The sequence below is a fragment of the Lathyrus oleraceus genome, chromosome 2 (assembly GCF_024323335.1).
Source record: "Lathyrus oleraceus cultivar Zhongwan6 chromosome 2, CAAS_Psat_ZW6_1.0, whole genome shotgun sequence".
Taxonomy (NCBI): domain Eukaryota; kingdom Viridiplantae; phylum Streptophyta; class Magnoliopsida; order Fabales; family Fabaceae; genus Lathyrus; species Lathyrus oleraceus.
Window position 1 is genome coordinate 323,428,895 of NC_066580.1, and position 15,463 is coordinate 323,444,357.

At 34.6% G+C, this 15,463-nt stretch overlaps 1 protein-coding gene across 7 annotated transcripts; it reads left to right on the forward strand.

Moving 5' to 3' along the window:
* Window positions 1-4,369: 4,369 nt before the first annotated feature.
* LOC127119334 (RNA-binding motif protein 25) lies at window positions 4,370-11,074 on the forward strand. Of its 7 annotated transcripts, XM_051049552.1 has the most exons (8): window positions 4,769-4,993; window positions 5,299-5,382; window positions 5,500-6,393; window positions 6,553-6,705; window positions 7,789-8,206; window positions 8,348-9,031; window positions 9,112-9,713; window positions 10,461-11,074. In XM_051049552.1, exons 3-8 carry the CDS (start codon window positions 6,169-6,171, stop codon window positions 10,710-10,712), a joined length of 2,334 nt encoding a protein of 777 aa, XP_050905509.1. In that variant the 5' UTR covers window positions 4,769-4,993; window positions 5,299-5,382; window positions 5,500-6,168; the 3' UTR covers window positions 10,713-11,074. The 7 variants fall into 7 exon arrangements, with proteins under 7 accessions (XP_050905506.1, XP_050905507.1, XP_050905509.1 ...); XM_051049549.1 differs by lacking the exon at window positions 5,299-5,382 and having other exon boundaries at window positions 4,370-4,993; window positions 6,137-6,393; XM_051049550.1 differs by lacking the exon at window positions 5,299-5,382 and having other exon boundaries at window positions 4,370-4,993; window positions 6,137-6,393; window positions 8,348-9,022.
* Window positions 11,075-15,463: the final 4,389 nt, after the last annotated feature.

Genomic DNA, 15,463 nt, shown 5'->3' on the forward strand with positions numbered 1-15,463 from the left:
AATTGAGTCTAACAAACATTATTCATCAAACTAATTGCACTTGCTAACTAACTATAATAAACTGCCAGTTGACTACCTTGGGATCCATAAAAATCATAATTAACATGCCTCGAATTCACAAAATTCTAACTGAATTCTAACTGGCTTCACCCACCCCTAGGCATAACTAACTATCACTCTCGAATCCATTAATTTTTCAGCAACTGAATTCTAATTGATTCTCATAAATCTCAAGGAGTTCAACCACCTATAAATGATATCATTCCCTAATCATTAAAGGCTGGAATTATTACCTACCTAAACATTGATCAACTCTTATTTTACCATATTCAACTTAGATTCAACACTCTCACCTTCCTCACCCTCACTACACGCTCATCACCATAGTTGTAGAGCTTTAACATTAGAAGCTCTAAGAATTGAGCTAGACCTTACACAATCTTTCAATCACTCTCAATGCCTTGAGATCATCCCTAATATAAAATCTCATAACAACAACAAGCATCACAAATCCAGAAGAAGAGAAGCAAAAAGGGAAGAAAAAGAGGAGATAAAAAGGAAGTAAAAGAACTTATCGAAGTCACTTTCAGTTCATCTTCTCCGAAGAGGTACCTTCAAAATCCTCGCTTTTATTCACTTTCTTTATACCATGATGTAGAATGAGGAGGGAGAAATTAAAGCACCTACCTTTTAGGCTTTGATTCCTCGTGTGAGTCATTTAATTTATCTTTAAGTAATTAGGGTTCTTCGTCATTTGCGTTTCAGTTAGAGGCTTAGGGTATGAGTCTAAAAAAATTGGCCATGGATTTGAGCTCAGCGCATTAACACAGTTCTGGTGGTGGTTCTGATTCACGTTTTAACGTTTCACCGCCGCCAGAGGCGGCCTCCGACGCGGTGGTCAACGGTGGCCATCTGACTGAGCTGATTATGTGGAGCTGGCGCGTTACTTTTTCAGTTGCAGTTTAAATTCAATTTAAATCAGTTATCACATGCTTAAATTCCAGTGCATTGCTGAGTCATTTGAGCATTGCTAAATTCACTCACATGCTAATTCATTGCCTTGTTTGGCTTTGGGCCATCTCAGTTGGGCCCAATCCATCATACTCATCATCATCCCAAATTGCATTGCGCCCTATGCCAATGACTGATTCCCAACGGGCCTTCACCCCTAAGGCCCAGGCGCCAAATTGCTACCACACCCCATTTCCAGTCCTAAAACCCCCTGTCCCAGTTCTTTTGTTTTATTGTTTTTGTTGTTATTCTTCATTTTTTTGTCTTGATTTTAATTCTTGCTTTTTTTTTGCTATCTTGATTTTAATTCTTTTACCATAATATGATTTTAATTGCCTTGTTAGCATGTTTAGAAATAATAAAATATGTTAATTGTTAATTAGATTAGATTTAGAATTAAGACGTGTAAATTTTAATTGTCTTTTAAACTTTGGAAAATGCCTTAAAAAAAGGAAAATATGATTAATCTTTGATTGTTGATTTTTGATCTTTAATTTTATATTTTGATTCAATTACCATGCATGTTTAGAGGTTAAAATTGTTTTGCTAACTTGACCCATGTACAATGTATATGTCTTGTTCATGGTTGAAATTCCATTTTAATTGTCTATATTTTGATTGTGGTTATTAGATTTAAATTGAAAATGATATCTCAATCTAATGTGATATGCTTAGATGCCCATTATTTTCACCATGATCACTATATCATCTCATCATTTTATCATGTCATATTGCATTTTATCCATTTGTTTTAGCATTTAATATTCATTTTAATCCACTTGTTAATGCACACTAACTCACTTGGATTCATGTTTGTGTCCACATGTGACTTTAAGATTCAAGTATACTCCAACCTATTCCATGCCTTTAATTAATTTAATTGACTTGTATTGCGTGAGAGTATCATGCCGCTTGTATGTTTTAGGTATGATACATGGTTTATATTTTATTTAATCCCTTCCCATTTCCCATTTGTGATGTATGGTTCCATCCCCCATAGTGGGTCACATGTCCCCCCACCCCATGAAAGTATAATAGTCTAGGTTTATTCTTTTATTAGTTCATCATACATGCTAACTAAAAAGATAAAAACAAACGATTAAACAAAGCATTTCAAAAGAAATAAAAGGTACTTGATCCAACGTTAAGTCATTTTCCAAATCAAATTCACATCACTACAACGCGAGTACTTGATCCAACGTCAAGTATCTCCCATCCATTCCATGATCCATATCTCTTCCCCATTCTCTTCTCAACCTCATTCTATATCTCTCCTCCATTCTTCACACATTTTTCACAATAAACTCAAACACTTGATCCAACGTCAAGTGCATTTTTCAAAACATTTACATAACAAACGGAATGCAAATATGGGGTGTACGTGCTTGTACACAACATTCAAGTAGTTGGGGTTGTCGGCCGTACCTAGCTTGCGGACTCGACAATTAACTCACTCCTTAAAATATCTAATGATTCAAACAAGTTAGATCTAGGTGCCGCGAGGGAGGAAAATGGTAGTTATGATATCATTGTCCTTTCGACTCCTAAGTATTATGATTGTTGGTCGTACTTAATTAAGGGTCAGATACTTGTCTCCCTCTAAGTTCCAATGATTAGACTTGTCAAACCTTTTTCGTAATTCAAATCTCTTTGGATGAAAAAGAGTGGTTAGGATAACATTATCCTATTAACTCCTGAGCTTTCAGACTATTGACTGTATCTTGCCAAAGGTCTGATGCTCGTCTCCGTACTAAAATCAATCCCAACAAATCAAATAATCTTTTGCCTTAGTGAAATTCTTCAAACCTTTCAAAAAGGACGTGTTACTTACGTTCTACCGTGAACAACGCTTAAACCTCCATGTGTGAGCAAGTAATGTTTAACTGCTAGAGTGTGATTTAAGCGCATCCATTTTACCGCAAACAAGCAAATACTTTCCGCTCCCACACTCAAGTATACAAATAAGTGAACAGCAGCACGCGAACGTCAACACTGTTCAGTAAAAACAACCAAACACATACTTCGTTTGTGAGCGGAACTACGAAGCTCTAATTTCCTCATTGCACGTATGAGGAGACGTGGGCATAAGAGCCCAAATCCTTGGCGAGCACACTAATTTAAAACTTATTCCCTCCCCATCTTATTCTCTCATCTCATTTCATTGATAGCAAGTAACATACAAATAAACAATATCCATACGCATTAATACACATAAGTGGTTCCCATCGAGTATGATGGAGGTGAGGGGTGCTAATACCTTCTCCTTGAATAACCGACTTTCGAATCCGCTCTTGGTTGCGTGACCATTCTCTTTTGGGGTTTTATCGCTATTTTTTTCTCTCCTTTAGAATGAATAAAATCCGGTGACGACTCTGTAATTTTCACGGCGTAACACATATGATTAAGGTTATTGACCTAAGTGGTCATTGTAAAGGGTATGATAAATTTTGGGACATGATATATATATATATATATATATATATATATATATATATATATATATATATATATATATATATATATATATATATATATATTCCATTAAACACGAGACATGTAAGGACGAAATACTTTAATAAAAATATGGAGAAATAGTAATATTTAGAGGTGTGCTAAAATACACTACCGTATCTTAAAATTAAACTGCACTTGACAAAAAAATTGAACAATTTGAATGATTAGTTAAGTGAACTATGTAGTATAAACAATTCAATTAATTAAGTGTAAGATAAAAAAATTAAAATTATTTAGGCAAGTATTTTAAAAAATATTTTTGAAAATACCTTTTTAATCAAAAAATCTTATTAAATAGTTAATATTATAAAAGTTTAATAGAAATGCACTAAATGTGTAAAATAATTTTACAATTATCAGTTTAATAAAAAAATCATTAGTATATCATGTCATATATAATTTTTACCTATATAAAGTTTTGATGTAATCTATTTTTTTTAATTATCTATTTTTAAATTTTTATTTGAAACTTCAATTTCTTTTTACTAATGATGATATGATGGTTTGCATATGTTTTTTTATTTAATATTTATTTTAAATTAAAATAAAAAAATATAAAAAAATCTCTTTATATTTTTAAACGTATGCACATAAAAAAAAATAGATAAATGGTTAAATTAAAGTAATTTTAAAATATATCCTTTGATAAAATGATATGTAATTTAACTTTTAAGTAAAATTCTTAGTTACCTATAAATTTAAGTTGGATATCGGTTGCTACTGTAAATTGCGATAGAGTTTAAATTAATTTAAAAAAAAAACCGTAACATTTTAATTGATTGAGAGTATACGTATTCAATTAAATGGAAGGATATCGAAGTTTTCACCTTATTTTTATTATAATTTGGATGATATATAATTTAATTTTAATTTTTGTTATAATTTGGAAAGGAGGTAGCAATTCGTAACCCTCTTCAAAACTCATTCACTTTTCAGAGACTCATTCCTTTCTCTTCAATGGCGGATTCATCCTCTTCTCCCGCAACCCTAGAACCCAATCCTCACCACAATTCCCAACCTCCATCTCCCAACCCCGTTCCCAACCAACCCGATCTACCTCCCCAATCATCACAATCGCAATCTACAACACCCTCTTCCACGCCCCTCTCCACAAACCCTAATTCCAATCCACCCATACCAATTGCACCGTCACTTCCTCCGCCTCCAGCTTTATCATATGCAACCGGAGCCCCGCCACAAATTCCCGGAGTTCTCCCTCCGTCAGCGCCGTCCTTCCGTCCGCTTGGTGTTCAAGTGCCGCAGTTCACTCCGTTGCCCAATCCCGCCGGTGTCTACCAAAACCCTAATCCACCTCCCGGCGTGCCCGGCTCGTCCATGCCGGTTCCGATGCCGCAGATGCAACCAATGATGTCATATCAGGTTCCTGGGACTAACCCTGCAGTACGTCACTATGCTCCTATCCCAAACGGTTACGCCATGCATCCACAAGGCCCTCTAAACCCTGCAGGTGGGTCATTCGTTCAATCATGTTTCATTTCATTGTTTTTGTGTCTGCCTGTGTATAATGCTTCTCTGATACTTGATTATATATTTGCATTGGTGCTGTGATTTTTGTGAAGATTTGTTGTCGAGTGTGTTTAGTATCTTCTAAAAAAAGACCTCTTCAGCATTGATAGATTGATAGCTATTGTTTTGTTTATGTAACGGCGAGGGGATTCAATTTGGATGTGTTAGGATAGATTTAGAAAAAAGTTATTGATGGTTAGATAAGGGGTATCGATGACGGGGTTATTTCTCAATTCTCTCCTACAGTGTCTTATTGAATACGATGACAAAAAGTTGGAAGGCTTCATATTGGTTAAAGACACACCCCTCCCTTCTACAACTCATTTTTTGGTATGCATATATTTGCCTAGTTTATTGATTGTCTTTTACTAAAATCATGATTTGGAAACGAAGCTTACACAGAGTGATCTTGATAGTGGAAAGTTAATTCAAATAAATAAAAAACAGGTTGTTCTTTTGTCGATCTACATAATGTATGGTTGTGTCGTGCTCATTTTAGTAGGCCACTTTCTGCTAGTTATAAGGGTACTACTTTCCCTTGAATGGCTTTATGAATTCCAGAAGCCGACCATGTTAGCAACTGAATGCACGTTGGCCTTTTGTCATGAGGTATTGCAGTCTTTTCAATTATTTCTCTTAATTGAAGTTTCATTCCATTTTTTATGCTGCAACATGGCTCCTTAATTTAGAAAAGAACTTGTAATTCAACTAGAATTTCCTTCTTAGTAAACTAAGTGTGTATGAGATTATGAAAGTTACTATTTTCCATTGGTGGATGAGATGGTTTGAGAAGCCTGCTATGTTTCAAGTTGTCAGACAAAGGTAAGCACTTTTCTGGACATCCATGAATTTCAAACTCGATAGTATTTTTTATTGTTTCTTCAGGTTGTCATTTCAGCTGGTGATTATTAGCTGTGCTGCCATCTCTATTATGCTTTTGATGTGTGGTAATCGCATTCCATTGTTCGTCACGTTATTTTTTCTGTCTATATCTTTAGTGTTGTATATATTTTATTTGTTTATGTGTACACTCGCTCATGATCTGCTCTAATATATTTGCATAGATGTTTTTTGCCATGTACAGGAATTCCTCGTTATCCACCTCCATATGGAACTATGGTTCGTCCTGTATATCCTCCACGCCTTCCTGGAACAATCAACGTGCTTCCAGTTTCACGGCCACCTGTTGCAGGGATCCCTTTAATTCGCCCTGTTATTCCTCCTATTGTCAGACCTGTGGTTCTTCCTAGTGTTACTCCGGCTGAGAAGCAACATACCACCGTTTACATTGGCAAGATTGCACCAACTGTGGAAAACGAGTTCATGCTTTCTCTGCTTAAAGTAAATTTCTAAGTTTGATATTTTCTCTAGGGAGTTGGGAGGGAGTAGGGTATATCTATTTATTGTCCTTTTAGCATCTTATCTTAACTACTGGACAATCGGTATCTTTGAATGTTTTGGTATATTTATAGTGTTCTTATTCTGTTTTATTTTTTAAAGTTATGTGGGAATATCAAGAGCTGGAAAAGACCTCAGGATTTATCAAGTGGGACTCCTAAAAGTTTTGGGTTTTATGAGTTTGATACTGCTGAAGGGGTTCTCCGTGCTTTACGTCTCCTTACCAAATTGAACATTGATGGGCAAGAACTAATGGTATGTCTTCATCTCCCACTACTTTTTATTTGTATTTGATGTTACACAGCATATAACTCTACTTTTTTATTATATTGTGAGGTTAATGGTTTGAACATGACATTTTGCTTTTGGAAACAACTATACCTGTAGTCAAGGATCTGATTTATTTGAATGAATTTGAAATTAATTTGATTGCATTTCTTGAAAATTAAGTTCGCAATTGATGTGTAAACAAAAAGATTGCTATTCATCCATGTTCATTTGATTGTTTCTTTGCATCCATTTGACATTACATCAAGAGTGAAAAGAAAGAACAAAAACTGTGAATTATGAACATGTTTTTATTATGACTGACTGATTATTGTTTTATACAAAAAGGCTAAGCACTAACCCATATTTATATACTAATACAACTAATTAAATTGGAAAACAAATCATGATAGTAGCAAAGGAATATTGAAACTAATCTTTGAGAGATAGTCTAGAATATTTTAAACTAGTAAAATTAATTCTTTAGATAATCTAAGATGGTAAAATACATTAAGACACATGCAGGCTTTTCTTATATCTTCTAACACTGACTTATACTTTTCTACACGTAAATTAGTTTTTGGGAGTGACAACAATTTGTAGTTTGATGAAAAGCTTCAACTCAAGTTCCTCTGTTATACAGGGATTTTAAAGATTTGGCATCTTATAATGTGTTCACTTTATCTCAAATATTTGGAACATGGCTTAGAGGAAAGGATGAAATATTTCTTAATCATAATTGGAGTTTTTTAAAAACAATTTGATTGCATAAAGTAAGTTTTCTTAGCTTGCTTATATTTGTTCAATTAATTTTATGCAGAGTTGGTACTTGGCTTATGTTCTTGACTTAATAGTTTTCTTCATGTGGTGGGGGTTGTACATGATTTTGAACTTTCAGATCATTTTGGACATTTGTAAATGCATAAACAATTGTGCTAGTAAAAAGTGTATTAAATTTCTTTGAATGAAGCAGAGCTTTCTCATACTAATAACTTTTGGCACAAATATTTTCCTTTCATTGGTTTTGTATTTAAGGCTTTTAGCCATTTATCTTCAATATTTTGCTGACAGATCAATGTAGATGAAGCTATGAGAAACTATCTGGAGCGGTATGTACAGAAAAAAACGGAGAGTTCAAAGGAAAAGGAAACTCAGGCAGCAGAAGCTGAAAAAGATGAAGTTGCAAAACCTTCTGATGTAAATGAGGATGCAAAGCCTGATCCGGATCTCTCAAATAAGGAAGAGGGTAATGTTTCAGTGAAAAAGAAATCCCATGATGTGGCAACTTTTGGGATTGTTACGGATGAAGATAGGGAAGCTGATCGAGACACTTTAGAAAAGATCAAGACAATGATAGAGGAGAGGTTGAAGACAAGACCTTTGCCTCCACCACCTCCGCCGCCAATTCGTGATGGTTCTGTGGATTCATTTTCCGAACAACCTACTAAAACAAGAGAAGGTGACTCTGATGTGGACACAAAGAAGAGTGGTAAGGGAAAACACTTCGGTTGCTATATTTATCATCAGTTGAATGGTTCACAGCAGGGTCAATATCTAATCAGCAGAATAGTTTTTTTTTCCTTTTTAATTTTTTTTATTATTCCTCTGTTTTGCTTTTCAAATTCTGCAGAAGCAGCTGAAGATAAAAATGAGAGAGATGCAAATGGTGATAATAAGCCCACAAGTGAACATGATAGACCTGAAACCCCCGACAGAAGGCATGACAGGAAAAGCAGGGAGAGAGACCGAGAAAGGGAGCTGAAACGAGAAAAGGAAAGAGAACTTGAGAGATATGAAAGAGAAGCTGAGCGGGAACGTATTCGGAAAGAGAGGGAACAAAAACGAAGGATTGAGGAGGTTGAGCGTCAGTTTGAAGTATATTTGAAGGATTGGGAGTATAGGGAAAGAGAGAAAGAGAAAGAACGTCAATATGAAAAGGAGAAGGAGAAGGACAGGGAACGCAAACGAAGAAAGGAAATACTTTATGATGAAGAGGATGATGATGGGGATTCTAGGAAAAGGTGGCGCAGAAATGCGATAGAGGAGAAGAGAAAGAAGAGGCTGCGAGAAAAGGAAGATGACCTGGCCGACAGACAAAAAGAAGAGGAGGAAATTGCTGAGGCCAAGAAGAGGAATGACGAGGATCAACAACTGAAGCGACAGAGAGATGCATTGAAGCTGTTGACAGAGCAAATTGTAAATGGTGGGGATGAAACTATGACTACCAGAGAAATTACTAGTGAAATAAAGAATGTTATTACTGTACAAGATACTGTAGCTGATTATAGTCATGAAGATCATATTGGTGATTTTTGTAATTACTCCTAATCTTTGCTTTTCTCTTTCTTTGTTTCTCTTTCTCATTATTAATGTGGTTCATGCTTTATGTGACAGGTGATGGTAATGTACTAAATACTATCAATGATGAATCAGCCATGGCATCAGTAGCCACAAGTGATACACAGTCTAGTGGAAATGCTCCTATGAAGAAGTTGGGATTTGGTTTGGTTGGATCTGGAAAAAGAACAACCGTCCCTTCTGTTTTCCATGAGGATGAAGATGATGATGCACACAAGGATAAAAAATTGAGGCCTTTGGTTCCAATTGATTACTCAACAGAGGAATTGCAGGCTGTTGAACCTACTGCTTCTGGGCCAACACCACCCAATTTGGCTGCAGCTGCAGAATTCGCCAAGCGTATATCTAGTACCAATTTCAAGGAAGAGAGGCTGGATGGAGAAAGGGATAGAAGTAGGCATTCACATGAAAAGTCTAACCACCGGGACAGGGATAGGAGTGATGAAGACGGCACTCACCACAGAGATGAACACAGGGAGAAAAATTCTGACCGTGACAGGGATCGAGATCATGGGTTGGAGAAAAATAAGACTTACGATAACAGGAGGCTCTTGGACGCAAAACAGTTAATTGATATGATACCAAAGACCAAGGAGGAGTTGTTCTCATATGAAATAGACTGGGCGGTGTATGACAAGGTACTTAATTTTTTATCAATGAATTTTGAATTGAGTAATCATTTGGTCTTGATAGTGTAATCAGTAGCTTGCTACAGTGGCACTACAATGGCGTACCGGATCAGGCCCTGGCCGCCACACGCAGTAGGGGTGCAGTTTTGTGTAGTGGCTGAAATAGTAGCTGTCTTGTTGATATGTTCCAAAAAAAAATAATATTTAAATTTTTGGGCTTTTTGCCTAGGAGTAACACTCCCTTGAAGCTTGCTTGCTATCTAGGGGGAAGAACTAAAGCATTAAAATACTTCACCAAGCATCTCATATTACTCAATGAGGGACCTGGGCATCCATAATACCCAATTTCCTATCACTGTTATGGGGCTATTAGTGTAATTGGGAAAGGTTTTCGAGATAAAGATTTAAGCATTTCATTAGCTTTAAGAAACTGTTATGGGATGGGATCCCCCAAAAGAATCATTGGAAGTTTGTAGAGAAAAGGGACTTGCAACTAATGATTAGAAAACGAAGAATCATTTGATCTCTTGTTGGTTTGTATTATGCATTTGGGTTTTCTTAGGAACTTAGTCTAATTAAATATATGTTTCGAATTTTATTCTTTAAGAACAGCCTGTATGTTTGCAACATTATCCATGTTAAAACTGCATTTTTTAGTACATGCTTTGATTATGTTGGCTCGTGTAGTCTAAAAGTAGATAGTGCAATTTTACTTTTATGTTTTAACTTAATGATGATATGGTGTTATTATTTCAGCATCAACTACATGACAGAATGAGACCTTGGATTTCAAAGAAAATCAAAGAGTTTTTGGGAGAAGAAGAAAATACTCTGACAGACTATATTGTTTCCAGTACACAAGAACATGTGAAAGCATCTCAAATGCTAGAGAGTCTTCAGGTCATTTTAGATGAAGAAGCTGAAATGTTTGTTCTCAAAATGTGGAGGATGCTTATCTTTGAAATAAAGAAGGTGGAGACAGGGCTTGCTTTGAGGTCTAAATCATGAATGGTTGGTTGTTGTATGTTCCACACTTTCCCTTTTCTGCTGGATTTATGTTCTTACAACCATCACTTTGTATGCAGCTGGCTGCCTTAAAATATAAGATTGCGGCATTATAGTGTACCATTTTCAGTCTGTATTACTTCAAGATTGAAATAGTTATCTTGATAAGCCCCTGTTTTCTTTATTTGTGAGAATCCGGTGGCAATTTTTATCATGTGAATAGTCAGAACTTTGAATTGTTGATGACTGTCGTAGACTATTTATTTTCTTTCTGTTTTGTTTTGGTTTTAAAAGAACAGTCCTCTATTAGAAGATGTAATTCCTTCCAATATGAATCAATCAAGATGCAGTATTAAGCTGTCAAACCTTTTTTAGTTAATTATAAATATTTTTTTTGCCTTGTGATTTTTTGGTCTGGTTTCATTGTTTCAGCAGCAGGGTACTCAAATTTTATAGCAGCTGTCGCCCATATTTTTCACTTGTAACATTGCAATTTCCAATTCATTTTGCACGTTAGTACACCAATCATGAAACTAGGATACCATGAGTGGAAAATCTTTCTGAAAAAGCATTTTTTATGATTGATATTGCTATCATAACTAGCTAGCTACAAGTGAGTAAAAAAATCTTTTTCAAACTAACAATTTTTATTCTATGCTTGCGGCCATAATATGGGTGGTGTCAATTTTATGAAGACGCTCAATTCGGAGAGAGAATTAGAACAAAAGTAAAGGGAGGGAAGCATAAAAGTCTGGTTTTCATGATAACTATCCGTTCATCTAAGATTTATTAAAAAAGAAGATATTTTATGAAGTACTCCTTCCGTTTTTTATTATAAGTCGTTTTTGACTTTTCACATGTATTAAGAAATGTAATAATTGTGGTATAAAAAAGAGAAATTATGAAGGATTTTACAAAATTGTCTTTCATTAATGATATTGAAAAAATAAATTGATATAAGTGAAAGAAGAGAGAATAATAAATATTTAAGGGTATAATAGGAAAAATAACATTAATGACTAATTGATATTATAAAACGACTTATATTATGGTACAAAATATTTTCCCAAAACGACTTATAATAAAAAAATGGAGATAGTATTTATTAAAAAAAGAAGATATTTTGTGGAGTAAAGTACAATGTGTGATTTGTTGTAGTCTAGTTGAAAATCAAAATATCGCTATCATAGTGAGCAAGCTACAAGTGAGTAAAAGCCATAATATGGGTGGTGGCAACTTTCTAAGGACGCTCATTTGAGAGAATTAGAATAAAAGTAAAGGGAAGGAAGAATAAAATTCTCATGATAAGTCAATAACTATCCGTTCACCAAAGATTCATTTAAAGGTTGCAGTCTTTATGTGACATTTATTAAAAAAAAAAGATATTTTGCGGAGTGAAGTACAATGTGTGATTTGTTGTAGTCTAGTTGAAAATGAAAATATCCCGTTTTTTGTAAATCATGAGTTGAAAATCTTTCTGAAAAAACATTTTTTATGATTCATATTGCTATCATAGTTAGTTAGCTACAAGTGAGTAAAAAATCTTTTTCAAACTAACAATTTTTATTCTATGCTTGCGGCCATAATATGGGTGATGTCAACTTTCTGAGGACGCTCAATTCGGAGAGATAATTAGAATAAAAGTAAAGGGAAGGAAGAATACAATTCTGGTTCTCATGATAAATCAATAACTATCCGTATACCTAAGATTCCTTTAAAGGGTGCAGTCTTTATGTGACATTTATTAAAAAAAGAAGATATTTTATGGAGTGAAGTACAATGTATGGTTTGTTGTAGGGGTGACAAACGGGCATGCTCGCCCCGTTTAGACCCGCCCGCAAAAGCTCGCAAAAAAATGGGACAGGGCGGGGCGGTCAAAGTTGAGGATGTGAGCCTAAAACTTAGACCCGCCTCGCAAAAAAGTGAGGGCGGGGCGGAGAAAGCCCGCGGACACTGCACTATTTAAGCCTAAAAACACAAAAATTTATGTAAACCCGCAAAAACCCGCGAAAAAAACGGGGCGGGGCGAACACATTTGAGGGTGAGGGCCTAAATCCTTGGCCCGCCCCGCACAAAAGTGCGGGCAAAACGGGCATGCCCAGCGGGGCGAGCCCGTTTTCCCACCCCTAGTTTGTTGTAGTCTAATTGAAAATGAAAATATCCCATTTTCTAAATTAGTGAAAAATCTTTCTGAAAAAACATTTTTTTATGATTGATATTGCTATCATAGTTAGCTAGCTACAAGTGAGTAAAAAATCTTTTTCAAACTAACAATTTTTATTCTATGCTTGCGGCCATAATATGGGTGGTGTCAACTTTCTGAGGACGCTCAATTCGGAGAGAAAATTAGAATAAAAGTAAAGGGAAGGAAGAATAAAATTCTGGTTCTGGAGTGAAGTACAATGTGTAATTTGTTGTAGTCTAGTTGAAAATGAAAATATCCCGTTTTTTGAATACCATGAGTGGAAAATCTTTCAGAAAAAGTATTTTTTATGATTGATATTGCTATCATAGTTAGCTAGCTACAAGTGAGTAAAAAATCTTTTTCAAACTAACAATTTTTATTCTATGCTTGTGGCCATAATATGGGTGGTGTCAAATTTTTGAGGACGCTCAATTCGGAAAGAGAATTAGAATAAAAGTAAAGGGAAGGAAGAATAAAATTCTAGTTCTCATGATAAGTCAATAACTATCCGTTCACCTAAGATTCCTTTAAAGGGTGCAGTCTTTATGTGACATTTATTAAAAAAAGAAGATATTTTGTGGAGTGAAGTATAATGTGTGATTTGTTGTAGTCTAGTTGAAAATGAAAATATCCCGTTTTTTGAATATGAGCTTAAATCCCAATTATTTCTAGATTCTCTTCGATCTATAAAGAGTCAATTTAAATGGTTTGAATATGCTATATAAATGTAAATGGTTTGAATAAACTATATAAACACTAAATATAAGTCTAACAAAAAAAATAATATGAAACTATACCATATCTTATTTTCTTTTATCTAAAAACCATTTGGAAAACTGGGACACGGTCTAAAGTTCATATATTTTTCTTAAACGATACAACCAACGTTTCTTTTTCTTTTTTTCTTTAATATATATATATTTCAAATTAGCAATTAAAGAAACCACACCAGCATGGTGTACCATAAGCAAAACCACTGCCTTTCTTGGCTTCGTAAACTTCCCACGCAGACCACTATCCTTTTTGGCTTCAGAAACTTTCACAGTTATATCAATATTTGATACTGCTTTTACAACTGTGTATTATGAAAACTTCAATAACATTACAAACATTAAACTTAAACATCAAATATCATCTACTCAATATGATGAACCTGTGAACACACAGTGCCTCAACTGAATTTAAGATCACCACAACAACATCTCAACCGCAATTTAAACATGCATTATGGTAAACCAAAACAGCCGTCGCAATTTAAAACCACGATTCACCATTATTTATAAATCAAATAAGTAAATGCAATGCCAACCACATGACAATTTTCAATGGATATTGATACAAAGTAATCTCACTTTGAAGTCTATTAGCACTAGCATTAACTTTTGGTTTCAACTACACATATTAAAAAAGGCCAACATAAAATCAACAAATACATAGATATAAACAAAAAAAGTCTTAAAATATGAAGTAAAAAACATATATTTATAAAATCAAAGGAGAATAATTGAACTTTTAAAATCAATTTTTTGAATGAACATGAATTTGCCTTCCCGAACTGATTAAACAGAATGTGTTAATAAAATAAAAATGAAGGAACCCAATAACAGAATGAGATCATGAAATTTTAGTGAAAGATCAATAAAAAGGTTCAGAAGATGGATTTTTGAAATTATTCGGAGCTGATTTATTTAACAACTCAGTGACGATTTCGGAGATGCATATCCAAAAATATCAATCGAAAAATTGAACAAAACACCATTTTGCATGTTCTTCTTCTTCGTGATTAACCTCAACTTTACTCTCAAAACCCTTAAAAAACTTTCTTCTATTCTCAATCAATTTTTCAACATCAAAACATCATTCTTGTATTTTATCACATCAAAAGGGAACACAAGAAATTGAAATTTAAGGTAAAGTTCATTTAATTTCATTCATCATTCCTTGCATTAATCTGGTTTTGAGCTAAAAAAAGAACGTTTGAGTCCGGATATGCATCTCTGGACAAAGTTTTATGTCGAAGATGCATCTCCGGATTTGCCTGATACTTTAAGTTTTTAATTTGTTTTTCTGTTATGATCGATATTAGATATGGTGCACCTGAATGTGTCTCCTAAAACTACTGTGAGGATGAATGTTAAACCAGATGAAGTAAATGACGGTGTTAAACTAGATGAAGTGAACGATGATGTTAAATTGAGTGTTAGACCAATTATTATCGAGGTAGATGTTTGTGAACAATTTACAAATAAACAAAAGTTTATTGTTCGTGAACACATGCTACAATTGATCTACATGGAGGCCGATAAATTGGGGTTTAACATTGTAATCGAAAGGTCTTACAATGATTCTAATAGAAGGCGAGCATTTGTAATAATGAGGTGCGAAAGAAGTGGCACATTTCAACCACCAATTTGGAAGTTGAAACATGATGACACCGAATTGAGAAAATGTGAGTGTCCGTTTGAACTGCGCGGATACCATAAGGCCGATGATACATGAACATTTAATGTGGTTTATGGTATACATAATCATGTCTTGTGTCACAAGTTAGTCAGTCATTCCATTGCAT